At 39.2% G+C, this 19,359-nt stretch overlaps 1 protein-coding gene across 2 annotated transcripts in view; it reads right to left on the minus strand.

The window, feature by feature from the left end:
• SSH2 (slingshot protein phosphatase 2) overlaps positions 1–19,359 on the minus strand; it is a 311,107-nt gene that overhangs the window by 19,780 nt on the left and 271,968 nt on the right. For both annotated transcript variants that reach the window (XM_006890988.1, XM_006890987.1), the window contains 4 exons: positions 18,858–18,951; positions 18,591–18,719; positions 8,022–8,068; positions 599–745 (listed from right to left, as the gene is read on the minus strand). In XM_006890988.1, the coding sequence (XP_006891050.1) occupies positions 599–745; positions 8,022–8,068; positions 18,591–18,719; positions 18,858–18,951 (417 nt within the window). The remainder of the gene's footprint in view (positions 1–598; positions 746–8,021; positions 8,069–18,590; positions 18,720–18,857; positions 18,952–19,359) is intronic.

A 19,359-nucleotide genomic window follows, 5' to 3' on the forward strand; every position in this document is an offset into this window, starting at 1 on the left:
TATCCAGAGAAAAAGTCACCATTTAGAGTATCCTAATAATAAAGAAAAAGAATGGAAAAAGATTTCCAAAGTTTATTACATTTATTTTATTGACTTCTAAGCGGAGGGTATAGTACTCCACCTTCTGGACTAATTTCTATGGCAACTTCCAGATCTCCCCACTGGCAATCTAAGAACTTAACTCAGAATTTCTTCTTTCATTTCTATTTCTCTTACTACAGCTTAAGCCTATTTCCTCTAGTGTTTTTTTTAAAATAATTTTAATGAGTATTTACAGAGATTTTGGATTTCCATTCATTCATTGTTGTACTTCTCTCCCTGCCCAGCCCTCCCCCTATTTCCTCTAGTTTTACGTTCAAAGAAAGCAGCCAACATGTGGTCACATTCTTCGCAAGGCTTCATTTACTTAATGGAAAAGTATTAATTAAGTCACTAGTGTTCCTTTCCCTAGAATAAAAAAAAAAATCCCAAGATCCTCTCTTTTGGTTTAACTTATTTTTCCTGGGTGCCACCAATAAGTTATCTACAGCCACCAGCCCCACCTACGTGTGGCGCAAGAAACGGAGGCCAGACACATGCATGGGACCACACTACTCACTTTGCTTTAGAGATGAACTTGTAAGTGTCATTCCAGTAGGCCAGGAGGTCTGTTGCCTCTTCATCATATACTCGGATGTTATGGTACTCAAAGACTCCTGGGAAAAAGTTATCAATCTCTCGGGTGACGTTCAAGATGTACCGCACCCTACAAGGACGGCAAGGGAGAATATGTGATCTACTGCTTTGGATAGACCCAATCCTCAGCGCTGCTTTGCTTATTTAAAGCCAGTCTATACCTGGGGCCAGAAGGAAATAATAAAACAATGAAGGAAGAGGGGAAAAAACCCCAAAACACAAATATCATTAAAAAGAATTAAAAACTCTCTACTATACTTAGTGTAAAGAATATACTTACTCAGTATAAAGTATACTTAGAACAAGGTCCGAGGCATACCTCGGGACCAAGCAGTTATTGAGAGAAAGGCTTTCTCCTGAGTTCATCATCTACATTCCATTTTCAGTTTGTGCATAGTTTATATAATCCTGTCATGTTTTATTCTAAAGAATCAAACGGAAGTTTATAACTTGATAATTTTTGTCATTAAAATTATCAGTAACATAATTCGTCTTTTAGAAATCACTTGTACAAAAATTAGAATACTGATGTCCTTTAAAAATGAAAGAAATGGAAAGAATATTTCTTACCCTTCCAATTGTCAAGTTCATTAGACTTTGCTTTATTGTTCTCTCTAAACTACACTGAAGGAGGAACATGAGGCCAGGGTTGGGAGGGTCAGAGCAAAGCTGGATGTGAAACTCTCTTAACCGCCTTTAACTTTATCTGGCTGCATTCCTGGCTGCTATGGGAGCAGATGCATCTGAGCGTTCTCCCATACTCGAGGCTTACTGAACAGTTTCTTTTTTTTTTTTCCTATAATTATATTTTATTAATTTTCATAAACATTTACAGAGATTTTGGGCTTCCACTCATTCATTGTTGCACTATTCTCTCTACCCTCCTCCCAGGGTGTTCTTGTCCAAATGCCACAGTGCTTGTCAAAGCCAGTACTGAACAGTTTCTGTATCAAAAATTCCTTCTGCTATCTCTCTCACTGCACAATGAATTTCAATAAACGCTTGGGTTTCACTTACGAATGGGCTACCTTCCCTTACTGCTGTGTGTACTCTGCTATGTGAAGTTACCTTAACAACACAGCACAGACCTAGTCATTATTCTCTGGAGATATTCCTTCTCACAACCACATACCAGGTTTTAAAAATGTCAAAGAAATGACTTCAAAAAGAATGAGCCACACCCAACTGAAAAATGGGCACAGGATATGAACAGACACTTCACCAAAGATGACATTCAGATGGCCAACATACACATGAAGAAATGTTCAAAATCCCTAGCTCTAAAAGAGATGCAAATCAAAACAACTATGAGATAGTATCTCACCCCAGTAACAATAGCAAAATTTAACAGAACAGCAAACATCAAATGCTGGTGAGGTTTGCAGAGAAACAGGAACCCTTATTCACTGTTGGTGTGAGTGTAAAATGGTGCAACCACTGTGGAAGGCTGTATGGCGCTTTCTCAATAAGTTGCAAAGACAAATAGCATTTGACCCAGCAATTCCACTACTAGGAAAATACCCCAAAGAAATCAGAACCACCACCCAAACAAATATATGCACACCCATGTTTATTGAGGCTTTGTTCACAACAGCAAAGAGTTGGAAACAGCCTGAGTGCCCATCAACAAACGAATGGATCGAGAAGCTGTGGTATAGTCATACATGGAGTACTATGCTGCACTGAAAAACAAGGAACTCATGAAATACTATACAAAATGGGTGACCCTGGAGGACATTATGCTGAGCGAAATATCTCAGTCACAAAAGGACAAATATTGCAGAGTGCCACTGTTGTAAAAAGGGACTGACATTGGGGTTGAGGGAAGACTGAGAAAAGAGGTGATAAATAATGTATACTGCACTGAAACAGACGAGGGAGAGACTGTTTAAAAGGGATATATGATAATCAGTGAAGTGGGGGAACGACAGCCTTTTTAACAAATGGTGTTGGCAAAATTGGAAAAATATCTGCAAAAGACTCAAGCAAGACCCACACCTCACTCCATACACAAAAACCAACTCAAGGTGGATCATGGACCTAGGACTAAAACCAAGGACTATAAAATTCATTACAGAAAACTAGGAACAACACTAGAAGTCCTAATCCACAACATAAACAGTCTTCCCAGTATCCTGGAAAAGCTACAACCAGGAGAAGATAACATAGATGAATGGGACCTTCTAAGACTCAAATCCCTATGCACATCCAAAAACTTCTCCAGTAGGGTAAAAAGGGAAGCCACTGACTGGGAAAAAGTATTCGGTAATAACATATCAGATAAGGGACTTATATCCAGAATTTATGAAATACGTGAGCACCACAACAAGACAAAGGTAAATAATCCAATAGAAAAATGGGCACAGGATATGAACAGGCACTTCACCGAAGAAGACATTCAGATGGCTAACAAACACATGAAGAAATGCTCAAAATCCCTAGCCCTAAGAGAGATGCAAATTAAAACAACTATGAGATATCATCTCACCCCAGTCAAAATAGCAAAATTTAACAGAACAACAAGCAACAAATGCTGGCGAGGTTGTGGAGAAACTGGAACCCTGATTCACCGTTGGTGGGAGTGTAAAATGGTGCAACCCCTGTGGAAAGCAGTATGGCGCTTTCTCAAAAAGTTGCAAATAGAGATACCATTTGACCCAGCAATTCCACTACTAGGAAAATACCCCAAAGAAACCAGAACCAACACCCAAACAAATATATGCACACCCATGTTTATTGAAGCTTTGTTCACAACAGCAAAGAGTTGGAAACAGCCTGAGTGCCCATCAACAAACGAATGGATCGAGAAGCTGTGGTATAGTCATACATGGAGTACTATGCTGCACTGAAAAACAAGGAACTCATGAAATACTATACAAAATGGGTGACCCTGGAGAACATTATGCTGAGTGAAATATCCCAGTCACAAAAGGACAAATATTACATGATGCCACTGTTGTAGAATGGGACTGTCCTTGGGGTTGGGGAGAGACTGAGTAAGATGGGTTCAATAATGTATACTGCACTGAAACAGAGGAGGGAGAGAACCGTTTAAAAGAGAGATATAACTGGGTATTTCTGTCATCACAGGAGACTAGAGCGAGGGCTACATGGTGGAGGGGACCTGGGGGAGGGTTTGTAAAACAATGAAAGAATCTTTTCTTTTACTTTTCCATAATTTTTGGACTCATGTACTTATAACTTGTTAGTCAAATTTGTGTCTTCTAGGTTGCAACACCCCCATGATACATCTTCAAGGATATGAACATGTACGGCCAAGCACAATCAATAAGAGTGCATCTAAATTCCAAAATCAATCTCCATAATAGTCTATGTGTTTCCTACTGCCAAAGGGGCCCTTTAGAGGAGTGAGAGAAGATCTTCACCCTGAAACCCACAGCGTCCCTTTTCAGCAGGAAGTAGCTAAGAGAATACGCCATCCCCTTTTCCTTATGACTCAGGGTGAAGTCTCTCTCAGGGAGGAGTGATAGGGAATGGCAAAGGACACACTGACAAAGAAGATTAATCAGAACTGGCTTTGACAAGCACTGTGGCATTTGGACAAGATCAAACTGGGAGGAGGGTAGAGAGAATAGTGCAACAATGAATGAGTGGAAGCCCAAAATCTCTGTAAATGTTTATGAAAATTAATAAAATATAATTATAGAAAAAAAAAGAGATATATGATGAGGTATTATTGTTATGACATGAGTCCAGAATGAAGGCTGCACAGTGGAGTAGACTTGGGGGTAGGGATTGCATAACAATGAAAGAATTTTTCTTTTACTTTTCAAAAACAAGAGCGAATTGGGGGGGGGCAGGGTGGGAAGGGTGAAAAGTACAACAATGAATGAATGGAAATTCAAAGACTTTGTAAACCTTTATTAAAATGAATTTAAAAAGTTACAGAAACAAACAAACAAAAAAGAACGAGTCACACTGGCTAACTATGAGGTCAAGGAGTAACGTTCTTGGGACAGGATTTGAATCTGTTTAAATTTATTATCAAAGACTATTACTAGAAAGGGTTAAAAGACTTAAAAAACAAACACCTGATAAAACTGTAAAAGGAAACACCTGCTTTTCAAAGTAGTATGGTGAATCTCCAAAAATTTAAACACGAGTTATCACATGATTCAGCAATTCCACTTCTAAGAAGAAATCAACCCAAGAGAAATTCTTATACACAAGTGTTTATAGTAGCATTTTTTTGTAGTAGTCAAAAAGGAGAAAAAAATCAATTATCTGTCAATGATGAGAAGATAATGTGACAGAATCTTACAATGGAGTATTATTTAGCAATAAAAAAGGAATGAAGTGCTGATACCTAATACGACGTGAATGAATGAAATGAAAACATGTAAGGTAAAAAAAGCCAATATGAAAAGACCATGTACTATATGATTGCATTAATATGAAATGTTCACAGTAGAAAATCAGTGATTGCCAAGGTTAGGCAAGGCTAGGTGCTGCCGAGTAGAGTACAAACTATAGTGACCCTATGAACCAGACCAGAACCCTGTCCTGTGTCTTGTTCACAATTGTTGACATACTTGAGTCCATTGCTACATTTATTGTGATAATACATCTAGTATTATCTAGTCTTCCTCTTTTTTGTCAACCCTTCACCTTTCCAAGCATGATGTCCCTCTCCAAGGAATAGTCTCTCCTAGCAACATGTCTAAAGAATGTGAGATGAAGTTTTATCACCTTTGTCACAAAGGTGCACTCAGGTTGCACCTTCTTCAAGAAATAAGCTTGTTCTTTTTTCTTCTTGTTGTGTACTGTGGAGTAGGATCTGGCTGGCACAGGAGGAGATTGTCTGTCCTTCTCCAGCGGAGCATCTGGTGGATTAGAACTGTGCCTCCAGGATTGCAGTACAGAAATAAGCTTGTTCTTTTGGCAGTCCATGGGACATTATGTACTCTTCTCCAACACCAGAGCTCATAGGCATCGATTCTTCTGTCATCTGTATTTATTGTTCAGCTTTCAGATGTAAAGGAAGTGACTGGAAAGATCATGGCCTGAATCAGGAGCATCTAAGACCTCAAACTCGTATCATTGCCTCTCAGTAATTTGGAGAGGTCCTTGACAATGCCTAACCCTAACTCGAAGCCCTTCTGTTGTTTCGAGTAGAAACAGACTAACTGGTGTACCTTGCATGGCTACTTGCAAGCTTTTATGACCCTATGCCCTGCACACTGAAGCAGGAGGTAGAACAGAAGCACTGAACTGTTATCAGGCCAACTAACTGGGATGTCCCATTCTACTATACCCTCCAAGCCAAGAACCAAATCCTAGGCAGTTGCTGGTTGTGCATAGGCAGTGGCTTCAGAAGTTACTTATTCTGATCATATACGTATCACCCAACTTTTGCCAGTTCAACTTTTTATAGGTGTATAACTTTTTGAGAACAATTAACAATAATCTCCTGTGCAGCTCTACTCTTTTTATTATTATTTTTGTGTGAGCGTACCATCAAATCAGACATTCCTCTAGGTCGTATAGCCCTGGTGTACAAGTTGCCATACAGTGGTAACTTGTGGTTGCTGTGACGCTGAACACTGTGACACTGATGTGTCAAATGTGTCAATGGCTGGTTACCCAATGCGGACAGAGAGTGGGGTGGAGCTCCCCGATTAAAACAAGCTTGGAAGGAGGAGTGGCATCCACTTCCGTAATAGCTTGCCTCCGGAAACCCTATGAACCTGGAGAGAGGATGAAAGACACCCAAGCATTGAGGACTTTCCTTCATAGGGTCACTATGAGTCGCCTGCGACTCGACGGCACTTAACAACAACACTACCAACATCAAATCAGATCTGACTGGTACAGGAGGAGATTGTCCTTCCTTTTCCAGCAGAGCATGTGGTGAATTCATACCGCATGTCTCTGGGATTGCAGTGCAGCTTCCTGCCAGGCCACCAGAGCTCCCTGTACAACTCAACTCTTAAGGAAGACAGTATTTCTATCACTGTTAATTCCCCTTCTTCCCCTCTCTTCTGATCTTGATAATTGCTAATAAACTTAGTTCTCTGTATGTTTACCTTTTCTCATCTTTTTATGTGAGTGAGGTCATCTTTTTGTGACAGACTTACCTACTCCATTTATATGCTGAGCAAATAATTCAAGAAGCTAGATTCTATAAGGAAGAATGTGTGATCAAGGTCAAGGGAAAACTCACCAACAACCTGTATTATGCAGATGATACAATCTTGCTTGCTGAAACACTTGTTACAGAAGAAGATCAAAGACTACATCCTTCAATATGGATTACATCTCAACATTAAGAAGGCAAAAAACTTCATTCTTGGGCTGATAAATAATATCATGATAGATGAAGAAAAGAGATACAACCTCAACAATCTCATCATATTGGGATCCACAAACAATACCCTTGGGACCAGCAATCAAGAATCAAAAGTTATGCTGCAATGGATAAGTCTGTTGTCAAGGCCCTCTCCAAAGTATTGAGGATAATGATGTTAGTTTAAAGACTCAGGTGTGCTCGATGCAGGCCATTGTCCTGTCCATCACCAGGTATGCTTTGAGTGAGTTGGACAACAAATAAGAATGAGAGAAGAACTGATGACTTTGAGTTGTAGTGCTGGAGAATTATGGACTATCCCATAAACTGCCAAAGGAACAGATACATCTTGGACAAAGTGCAGTCAGAGTGCTCTCTGGGGGCAAGGATGGCATGGCAAAGCTTCATCTCACATAGTTTGGGCATACTGTTAGGAGAGACTATTCCTTGGAAAGTAAGATCATGCTTGGAAAGCTGGAGGGTCAGTGAGAGAGAGAAGACCTTCAAAATTGACACAGTTACTAGAGCAATGGACTTGAGTATGTCAGAGATTGTAAGGAAGGCCCAAGATAGGACAGGGTTCAGGTCTGTTGCTCATAGGGTCGTTATGAGTTATACATGACAACAATAACAACGATAATATTTTGTTCACAGTATTTCTTAATATAAAAGAACCAACATTTGTTTGCATTAAAGTGGCACCAAAGGCTTACACAATTTCTCTGTAAAATCTTTCTAGTGAAACAGCTGCTCTTTATTAAGGGACGTTGTTATTATGTGCTGTCGAGCTGGAATCAAAAGCAGGTTTTTGGAGGCAGTAAATCACATGGGAGGAGGCCCTAGTGGATTTGAACTATGTGCCTGCCTTACAGAACAGCGAGATTATCGGAATAGTTGCAGTTTATTGTCACTAGATTTTACCTGATTACATTATTTTACATGAATCAACTGGAAGCAATCCTTAAAATTAAAATTATTGATTGGTTAACTCTTTAACTGTAAAGACACGACACAGTCAGCAATTGCTCCATGCACTTACCCTCGGTTCTGTAAGTCTTCTAAGTTGGAGGCATTCCACTCCGAGCCCTGAGGAACAAACAAAACAAGGTAATAGGGATTCAACCAAACACAACATCTAGTCAGGAGTCCTGTCAAGAGAGCAACAGGGCTTCTAAAAGAGATGAGCCATAGCATTTACTGAGTGCCTTCTAAAGAGGGAACTTTGGATATTATATTCCCTTTTGGGAAATAAAGAGAGTAAAAAAAAATCTTCATTTGTTACCGTTGAGAAAACCAATATTCTAAAATTTCAGACCTTTTTGCTCAAGATCACAGACCACTGTCTGATCTAAATTAGGTATCTTGTTTTATTATTGTTCATAATACTTTGTAGCCTATTAAGTATGACATAACATTATCAAAAGTTTGAAATATTGCAAGAATTACCAAAATGTGACACAGAGACATGAGGACTATGTTGTTAAAAGAACTGCACTGCTAGACTTGCTCAGTGGAAGGGTGTGACAAACCTTTAATTGGTGGAGAACCCAGCACCTGTGAGCACAGCAAGACACAGTATACCTAGTGACATCTCTCTCTCTTGATATATATTTTGTACACACATCATTTCTTTTTTAAAAAAAATTGTATTTTCTTACTTTTTTGTGTGTGCCGTCAAATCGGATCTGACTGGTACAGGAGGAAACTGCTCCTCCTTCTTCAGCTGAGCATCTGGCGGATTTGAACCATATACCTCTGGGATTGCAGTGTACCTTCTTGCCACTAGGCCACCAAAGTTCCCGGTAATGTGTCTATTTCTATCAGTATTTCCATCAAATGAGCATTAATAAGATGGACTGACATAGTAATGGCAACAACAGACTTAGTATGGTGGAGAGTGTAAGGGTGGGGTAAGTTTTGATCTGTACACACGGTCACTATGAGTTGGCACTAACAACAGTATACACACATACACAGACACACAAACATGTGTACACACAGATGCAGTTTGGTTGCTGCTGCAAAACTATATATAGTACTATATATATCTCTATATCTCTATATAGTAAAAGACTAGTACAACCACAAACCACTGCCACAAGGTCGATTCCAACTCACAGTGCCCCTCCACCAGGTTTTGGAGGCTGTCATTCTTTTCTGGAAGACTGCCCACCTTTCTCCCACAGAGTCACTGGTAGATCTGCACTGTTACACACTGCACCACCAGAGCTCCTTATGTATAACACGGTATTTAGTAAATCATTCTTTTGTACGTGTACAACTTAGAGGCATCAATGACTTTTGTCATCAGAAATAAAAAGTGCTATTATCTACAGAATGAATCTTCTTTTGCTTAGCCCTGGAATATTGTTGTTCTGTCAGTTTCTAAAAGTGGGACACTCTCATATTTCTACTTTCATAAGACTTACTGCATTAGCATATAACATATTGAATATTTCTTCATGGCTGCCTAATATTCCACCGTTGTTGTTGATTCCTGTGGAATCGATGATGACTCATAGCGACCCTATGAACAAAAGACCTGAAGTCTTTCTAGAACTACCATCTCCAAGTTCATAGAGTTGTCAAAGTCATGAGGTTTAGGAAGTGGATGCCACTTCTGCTTCCTGTCTTAAACTAGATAAATAAACACACACACACGCCACATTTTGTTTATCTACTCATCTGCTTATAAGCATTTGGGTTTATTTCACCTTTTGGCGACTGTCACTAGTGCTGCCATGAATACTGGCATGGCATTTTCTACTGCTGTTGTGCCTATCAAAGTTGGACAGTGAAAAAGGAAGACTAAAGAAAAGCTGTTATCTTTGAACTGTGGTCCTGGCAAAGGATACTAACTATTCCGCAGATCACCATGCTAAAGAAAAGAACAAACACAACTGTTTGGGACGTAGCACAGCAAGAATGTTCCTTTGAGGCGAGGATGGTAAGACTTCATCTCATACTTTGGGCATGTTCTCAGGAGTGGCCAGTTCCTGGAGAGAGGTATCACGCTTGGTCAGTGAGAAGAAGATGACCGTCAATGAGGTAGAGTGATGTGGCAGTAGCAACAAAGGGCTCCGGTGTGGCAGTGACTGTGAGGCTGGAGCAGGGCTGGGCTGGGGTTCATTTGGTTGGGCGGCTCTGAGTCAGTCAGAGTTGACTCAACATCATGGGACAACAATACCACCACCAGAAGCTTTGCAACAAGTATTTGTTTGAACATGTTTTAAACTTTTTTTTAACACATCTAGGAGTTGCATTGTTGGGTTATATAGTAATTCTAAGACTTTTTTTTTTAGAAATTACAAACTTTTCCAAAAGTGGATGCATCATTTTATACATTCACCAGCAATATGGGAGCTCTGGTGGCCTAGTGGTAGGAATCTACACTGCAATTCCAAAGGCATGCGGTTTGAATCCACCAGCGGCTCTGTGGGAGAAGGATGGGCAATCTCCTCCCGTGCAATTTACTGCCTCCGAAAACTCCTTGAAGGGTCACCTGTGAGTTGGTTCTGACTCAACAGTACACAACCCAACAGCATTTTATTAATTATTATAATTTCTGTGATGTTATACATTGGATATACGTGTGGATTCATTTGCTCTTGCTTGTATTCAATTTCCCCATTCTTCAACACAAATGATTACAAGATAGTAAACTTGGAAGTCTATCCCATCCCTATCCTTTGGATAACTATTTTCATCAAACCTACGTTAAATTTAGAAAAATTTAAGTAAATATATATTTATTACCACTATTTACTTATGTTGCCACTTCTTATATATATGGCTGGTACATTCCCTCTTTGAATGAGGAAATCTGAATAACTGCTTCATGTTAAAAATGATAAAAAAGCCCAGACTTAGGGCTCTTGGAGCCCCTTCAAGCTTGGAGCGGAACTCACTCTCAGGATCACTTTTTAGACAAAAAATAGATACGTTCATAAACAGCTGTGAGGAACCTACTCCTCAGGACAATCAACCACAGGAGACTCTGGTGGCCTAGTGGGTAAGGAGCTGTGTCGCCAATCTAAAGGTTTGTAGCTCAAATCTACCAGCTGCTCTGCAGGAGCCAAGATGGGTAATTTCCTATTAAATGTGTAAATGTGATTTACTGCCTCTGAAAAACAGCTGAAGGGTCAGCTAGGCACAATTCTGGCATATGGGAATGAGTTTGAGTTTGCTCCCTAACAAAGCTTAGAAGGCAGGAAGGGACAGGAGAGGAGGAGCGGGAATGAGGAAAACAGAGGGGAAGTGAGAAGAGCACAGTTATACAGAGGGGCACACAGTTAACATCACAAAACACAATGTGTGTGAATGGTTCAATGGAAAATTTGGCGGCTTTATAAACTTTCACCCAAACTGCAATTAAAAACAAACTGCATTCCCTGTTGTTTTTTTTTTCTTTTTTGTTTCCCGGGCAGTATTTCAATGGGTAGTGATAAAACAGTTTATTCAGTTAATCTCTTTTGAATGTTGTTTCCTATTTCTGGAAGTGAGATTACCGAGTCCAAGGGTAAATGACGTTTTGTTCAAACTCACTGCTGTTGAGACAATTCTGACTAAGACTAGCATTTCCATGGATAGAATGGACTAGAATGACTCCTGGGGTCTCCACATTGCTAAGTTCTCCACAGGAGCAGAAACCGTTCTGCATTCGCACCAGACGTGTAAGAGTGTAAGAGAGTGGTGCTTTCCTCACAACCTTGTCAACAAAAAGTGTGGAATAATAATAATAATAATAATAATAATAATAATAATAATAATAATAAAAATAAAGTGGGGGGGAAGTACGGTTAAGCTTTTGAATTTTTGCCAGTCTGATGGGTGTGAAATATTATCTCAGGATAGTTTCCATTTCTCTAATGATTAAAAGTGAACATCTTTTCAATGTTTAAGGCTCTTTTTCTTTTTTTAATTAACAAAGCCTTTGAACTATGTCTTTTGAAAGTACAACAGTGTGAAAAAGTGAATTCCATCATGCTTGTGAAGGTGGAAGGAGGGCAAAGGAGAAGACGACCCTCAACCAGGAAGGCTGACCCAGAGACTGCAACAACTGGATTGAGGGTGTTGGGGATCATGAGGATGGCACACGATAGGACAAGGTTCAGGCTCATTAATGGAATTTAACACTTAAGGTTTAGAGTTCAATTCCTGACTTCTCTTATTGTTTGACACTAGGCAAACTGTTTTCTTTGTAAAATGGAACATTTCCCACATTAGTTTTATACTCTTGAAGGATATTTCTCCTTCAAATTCCATTTACATTTTATGTCTCCCTCATATTAAGATATAAAAATTCCTCTCTTCATCCTGAATCTTCCTCTAGATACTGTTCTTTCCTCTTCATAGACATGATGCACAGAACTAGAATCTAATTAACTTTTCAGATTTTCTTCTTCCCATGGGTCTCAGCTCACAGCACCCCGGCTTCTTTCTATCCACTAGACTCTAAAGCTTTGGCCCTCACAACTCTTGCAAATGTTACAGGTGATCTTGTCTTATTTCTAATCCCATGTGGTCACTTTCATATCCTTATTTCACTGACATTCTCCTGAGCATCTGATAGAGTAGATGACTATTCTTCTGAAATTAGATCAGATTGCATACATTCCTAGCTTCACGCCTGGTGTAAAAAAGAGAATCAACAAACATCTATTGAATGAATAATCAAGGGTTATAAGTAAATGAAGCACTTGGGGAATGACCAGGTGGATGAAAGCACTGTCATATTGTAAGTAAGCTGTAATTTGGCTGTTGACCTGTGAGATCTCAGGGAGACTGTGAAGAAACTCCATTTAAAAGGTCAACAAATGATGGACAGCTGACCTTTTTTACAGACTAGAGTTTGGCTGACTGGCTCTCAATGTTCTGAAAGCTCTGTGCTCAACTTCAGAAAACTAGACCTTAATAAGAAATAGAGAAAGAACTACAACGGGCCTCAAGGAGACAGAAGACTGGCAATAGGAGCCAAATGGCTAAACTGGGGCCATGGAAATGTGACCACCTCACTTCTTAATTTAGAAATGTAAATCCCCTGCTGAACTGTGTACAGTTAGATGAAAATAAACCTGGTGTGATGGGAACAATTCATGATTTTCATCATCTGTTCAGAGAGAATTCTGACAATCTGAAATGACATAGAGCCAGGAGTGAAGGAAGTTTAAAACACTGGCTACTATGTCAACTGACTTGGGCTGGGGCCAGGCTGCTTTAGGTTCAACTCAAGAGAACTGAAGTCAGTGTGATCTAACTGCATTTCTAGCCATAACACAAATACACAAATGCCATGTATATTTGCCTCCTGGGATGCCCCACAGACGCAACTGAGCTCTTACTGCGACATAATTATTTAGGGGTTTGCATCAGATTTTATGTAATTATGCAAAGTATAGTCTAATCTTAGTAAATGATAAAATACATTCTCAGAACTATTAGACATTTTTTTAAGTAAATGAATTCCTATCTTATGCTGTATGTCCATTCTCCCTGACTTGGTTCAAAGATCAAGGGAATGACTTCTTCTTAAATATTATTTTTAGGAAATAGCCTTTCTGAAGTTCAAATGTCCCAAGCAAAATGGATGATCATAATACAGTTATGGCAAATAAGAAAGATCTGTACTGGAGGAAGAGTTCTGCTAAGATAAATATAATTTGATCTAGATTCCAGGCGTGGTATCTCTGTCCGTATCGCCATCAAACCACACCTGTACCCTTGATGCTGTGTCACCAAGCACTTTTCCATTTCCAGGTCAAGGAAAAAATCTCAGGAATATGAGTAATCAAACAGATTATTTGATTACTGTCTCATTCATCTTTTCACAGACTCTCCAGTTCCTTGCATCCATAGTAAAAAGAATTAATCTGTGTCTGAATATTTCCTTTGAAAAAGACACATCATTATCAAAGGATTATCTCTGATGGCAAATCTTGAAAAGGACAACAATCAAAAGTAAAATTCTGCCTTATAAAAGAGAGAATTACTGGTTGTTTGCTCAATGCTACTGTGTTTCCCTTGTTTAATTAGAAAGCTGCTGGCCTTCCTGCAAAGTCTCTGTTCAAATGTAGTTTTTTTAACCATATGAGACAGCCTGCTTCCAGGAGAGCTGTTGATAGGAATATCTAGTTGAATAAAGGGTTCTAGTTCAGTGAAGCAGTATACTCTTAAAGAGTGTTCAGGAACTTCTTTTCCTGCAAATACACTTGTTTGTAATCAATGCTCTCTTCTTCCTGTGGATTTTCTTTAAACTGTGCTCTGTGCTTTCCCTCTTCCATACCAGTCTGGTAACTTTCCAAATAAAAAGAGGTCTGTGCACAGCACACTGCAGAGCAGAGCAGATCAGTCAGTCTTCCAAAGAGAAGGTGAAATCCTGCTGTCTCTCTTTACAGAATCTGGTTGAGCTTCAGGCATTGCAGCTATGCAGAAGATGGCATGACTGTGCAGAAAACTAATACCACTACTTACAGCTAGGATGAGATCTCTTTTTCCATGTCAACTGCTGAGAGAGCCAGCAGGGCTGAGACTCACTGGAGAAAAGACAGGGTTGTGGGAATAGGACATGATGGTGCCAACAAAGGGAAGAAGCTACCAAGGAACAAGCAGAAGAAAGCACTCAATCTGTTGACCCAATTTTGTTAAGATAGACGAGTTCAATGTCAGGATTCTCCAGTTTGAAAGTCTTCTGCTCAAATAAGAAAAATATTCACAATGGCCAAGAGCACACCTATGCTCTACAAGAGTTCTAACTAAAGTGGAGTCAATTTTCCTTTGTTAAAAAAGAGTATGTGCACAAATACATATTTAAAAAAAAGGAAAGAAGTCACATCCAAAAACAGCATAAATAAAAAGGAAAGCCACAGAATAGAAAAAAAAAATTTGGTAATGACATGTCTCATAAAGGACGTACATCTAGAATACTCCAGAACCTCAAGGAGATAAAGGCAGACAACCCAATCACAAAATGGGCAAAGGATATGAACAGACACTTCACCAAAGACGACATTCAGATGGCCAACAAATACATGAAGAAATGTTTAAAATCCCTAGCTCTAAGAGAGATGCAAATCAAAACAACTATAAGATAACATGTTACTCCAGTAACAATAGCAAAGTTCAACAGAGCAGCAAACAAAATAAATGCTGGTGAGGTTGTGGAGAAACTGGAACCCTTAATCACTGTTGGTGGGAGTGTAAAATGGTGCAACCACTATGGAAGGCAGCATGGCACTTTCTCAAAAAGCTGGATATAGAAATACCATTTGGCTCAGCAATTACACTACTGGGAATATATCCTGAAGAAATCAGAACTGCCATCCAAACAGATACAGGCACACCCATGTTTATTGCTGCATTGTTCATAACAGTAAAGAGATGGAAGCAACTCAAGTGTCCATAAACAAATGAAAGGATAGAGAAGCTGTGGTATATTCACACAATGGAATACTACGTAGCACTGGAAAAAGGAAACTCTTCAAATATTATACACAAAATGGGTGACTCTGGAGGACATAATGCTGAGTGAAATATCTCAGTCACAAAAGGACAAATACTGCATAATGCCACTGTTTTGAAACAGGACTGACTGGGGGTTAGGGAGAGAAAAAATAGAAAAGAGGAGATAAATAATGAACACTGCATTTAAATAGATGAAGAACTGTCTAAAAGAAATATATGATTTGGTATCATTTGCATGACAACAGTCCAGAATAAGAGGTGCATAGCAAAGCAGACTGGAAGGCGGAGGGAGGGAGAAAATTGTGTGACAATGAAAGAATCTTTTTAAAGAGAAAAGCAAACTGGAGGGGATAGGGAGGAAAATGTGCAACAACAAATGAATGGAAATCCAAGTTTTCTGTAAACTTTTGTTAAAATAGCAATTAAAAATAATGTTAAAAAAGAAAAATTATACAGAAAAGACAATAGTGAATATAGGTCTTAGTGATGATTGTTATTATCTTTTAACATTTTCTGTAATCAGCATAATATACATATATCTCAGGAAAATATGCAAGACATTAGCATATTCCTGGCAATCAGGAGCTTATAGGGTGAGTGCACTGGCATACTCAAGTGCAGTGATAACTGATTAGGAAATGTAATTTCAGGGGAAGTAGATTGGCTATTTTTGCTTTGCTGCTGATATTAGGTGCTGATGAATGGTTCTGGCCCTGTGGGTAACAGAACAAAACACTGCTGGGTCCTGCACCATCTTCACAATCATTGCTATGTTTGAGCTCATGGTCATGGACATCATTTTGTTTAGAGTGCTGATGAAATTAGGAGCCCTGGTGATACAGGCGATTAAATGCTTGGCTGCTAACCAAGAGGTTGGTGGTTTGAAGCTACCCAGTGGTTCTGTGGGAGGAAAACCTCTGTTATTCGCTTCTGTAAAGACTATAGACAAGAGAACAGTACAGGGCAGTTCTCCTGTTGCCTGGAATCATTGCAAGTTGAAATCAACTCAAGAGCAACTAACAATACTATGCCCTAAAATATATTATCTGAGGATGGGATATGGCTGAGATAGCTCTTCAGGGTGTAACATCAGAGATATTGAACTCAACCTGAATGAAACACGTTGATGAGTGAGAAATGGACTGTATTTGCTATATTCATACATATAGTAGGAAAACCAGCATAAGAGAAAAGTAACTGCCAAGTTTTCAGTGTTAGATCCTTTCTTTTTTAAAATTTTATTTTATTAATTTTAATGAACATTTACAGAGATTTTGAATTTCCATTCTTTCATTGTTGCACTTTTCTCCCTGCCCAGCCCTCTCCCCTGCAATTCACTCCTCTCTTTGAAAAGTAAAAGAAAAATTCTTTCATTGGTATACTATGCAACCTTAATTCTGGACTCTTGTGATAACCATAATACCCCTTCTAACATGAGCTCTATGGCTACAGGCATTTGTCCTTCATAAAAATTGGGCTGCATGGAGTCAGTCAGGGGTAGGGTTCATTTGAATGAGCAACCTGTAAGTGTTCCATAGAAAACACAAAGGTTTCTCCTAATGAAACAGGAACACAGAATAACTGAACTCTGAGAAAAGTATATACAAAAGACAACAAAGCCAGACGCGTTACAAAGGGAAAGCTCAATGTCCATTTTGTAGTGGGGTTTACACTAAGTTTGTAATACATGTTGGTTAAGTTAAAGGAGTGGAAAAGAAATTCCCCTTCCAGCTCAAATATTTTCCTTGTGTAATTTTATAGCCATACCTGACGAATCACACCACTGTGAAATCACCCTAAGAACACACATACTCTAGGGCATCAACAAATTAAATCAGGGAATGAGCCTTCAGTGGCTCTGAGGGAGTCTGAATGGCTGCTGAGATAAACTCCTGAATATCAGGGTGAGATGGTCCACACTAGTCCTGTGCATTTATTCCTCTTCTCTCTGGTTTCTCAGCTTCTAATCATGTCACAGCTCACAAATGTCCTCACCAGAGAAAGGAAGTGAAATTCAAACCCATCAATTTAGTTTCTTGCCAGCATTTCTGGTCAAAGTGTGTGGGAAGAGGAAACAAAAACAAGGTTCTGGTGTTCCCCACTGATTTTAATTATCCCTCTTAACCTTGTTCCCACCATGTACAGATAGAAATGAGAACTCTCTAACATTTGGGAAGAAAATAGGTCTTGGGATTTTAGAAGCTTTTCTAATCCATCTGGCAGAGAGGTCTCCTTGAGCTAATTACAGGTCACTCACTGGATGATCAGGAACCATGAAGAGCAATTTTAAGTCACTGACTTTTTGGTAACCATACAAGGACTTGGGAGCATTTAAAATGGACCTAGGTTTCAAATGCTTCAAAGTCTAGCAGTCTTTCAGTTAGAAGTAGTTTCCTTCTAGTTTGCTCAGATATATAAATCAGACTCATTCAGAGTATCTGAAAAAAGTGACCTCAAAGGTCAGATTTTTTTTTTGGTTCACCATACAAACAATTACGACTGGTCTATTTTCCACTTTAATGGTTGTTACATTGAGGTTCTAAGCCCAAGAGAATATGACCTTGTTTGGAGAAATAGAGTTTATCTGTTAAGATATTATCAGTTAAATCTGTATAGGTATGAGACAAGAAATGTTGGCTCTTTCTATAGAGCCAACAGAGATCACATTTCTGCTGAGTATCCTGGATTTGTCCTTCATAAAGATTCCAGAAGAGTGAGGAAATAGATTTGTGTTCTTTAAAGACACTCACTTTTTGGTTTTGTTGTGGAAAACATAGGACACTATTCTGAAGAGGAAAGGACATTTAACAAGCCATTCTATGGGGAGATGGGAGAGGGGCGGCGGGGAGACCAACTGGTAGTATCTGCCAATGTCTTTGGTGGATATACTCTGACTATGATCGATTTTCATGAAATCACTGAAGGAGGAACTGGCAAAACTGAGCAGTAGTACACCATAACACTTCTATCGTACAATAGATAAAAATGATCTTAAGAGCACAGATAATGTAAAGTGCAGTAAAAAGATTAGGGAGTGATGAGCTTTAGTTTTTATCACTTAAAAAAATCACCTTTGTTTTTAACAGAATTTAAATGAAATCCTGTTGTAACAGCTGGCTTCAGCTAATAAAGTGGGTTTCAGACTTACCAAGAAGACGTGCTCAAAGATCTGTGTAGGGCTATCCATCTGACCAAGGATCACTATCATTTCATTGTCTATGAATTCTTTGAATTCCCGCAGATTGCACACCATTTGCATCTCCAACTCTGTTCTTATCTGAAACAAAGATGGAATACTGTACTACTAAACCCTGTAAAACCTCTCCACATGTTCAACCACATATCATCTCTCCTCCCACAATTACTGCTTTTCCATCCCCAAATCCTCCACCAAAGAGAGCTCAAGGTTCCTTACCTCTTTGGATGTGATGTTCTCCAAATCCTTCTGCATCATAATCTCCCTCAGTTTGGTTTTAATCAGCCTTTCTGTTCGCTCACGTTCAGTTGGTCTGAGAAGAGAAGAAATGGTGATTTTTCCCTCACCAGCGATTTGCCCAGTTAATGACTGTGCCATTGATTATATTTCCAAAGTGGTCAGACTTGCATCTATTACCTTCAAATATATGTCTGGAGCCAAGGGAAAATGAAATGAGTTTTTAAAGGTTTCTTTTCAGAATGTTTAGAAAGTAAATATGTCAGAATTATTATTTGAAAGTGAGTGTCAGCCAGCTGGTTGGACTCGTGCTTGCCCGTTTTTAGCCAACAAGGGCCCAAGGGTAGAGGGAATACCTGGTTTATCATAGTCAATAGCATTTGTTGGGTGTGTCTTTAAAATTCTGTAGGGCCCGATGCATATTTCAGTTAACAGATGCTGCCCTGGATGTGCTCACCAAGTTGTGCCAAGAAATCTGGAGAAC

Source organism: Elephantulus edwardii, unplaced genomic scaffold, assembly GCF_000299155.1.
Source record: "Elephantulus edwardii isolate Elephantulus edwardi_28Jun2011 unplaced genomic scaffold, EleEdw1.0 scaffold00094, whole genome shotgun sequence".
Taxonomy (NCBI): domain Eukaryota; kingdom Metazoa; phylum Chordata; class Mammalia; order Macroscelidea; family Macroscelididae; genus Elephantulus; species Elephantulus edwardii.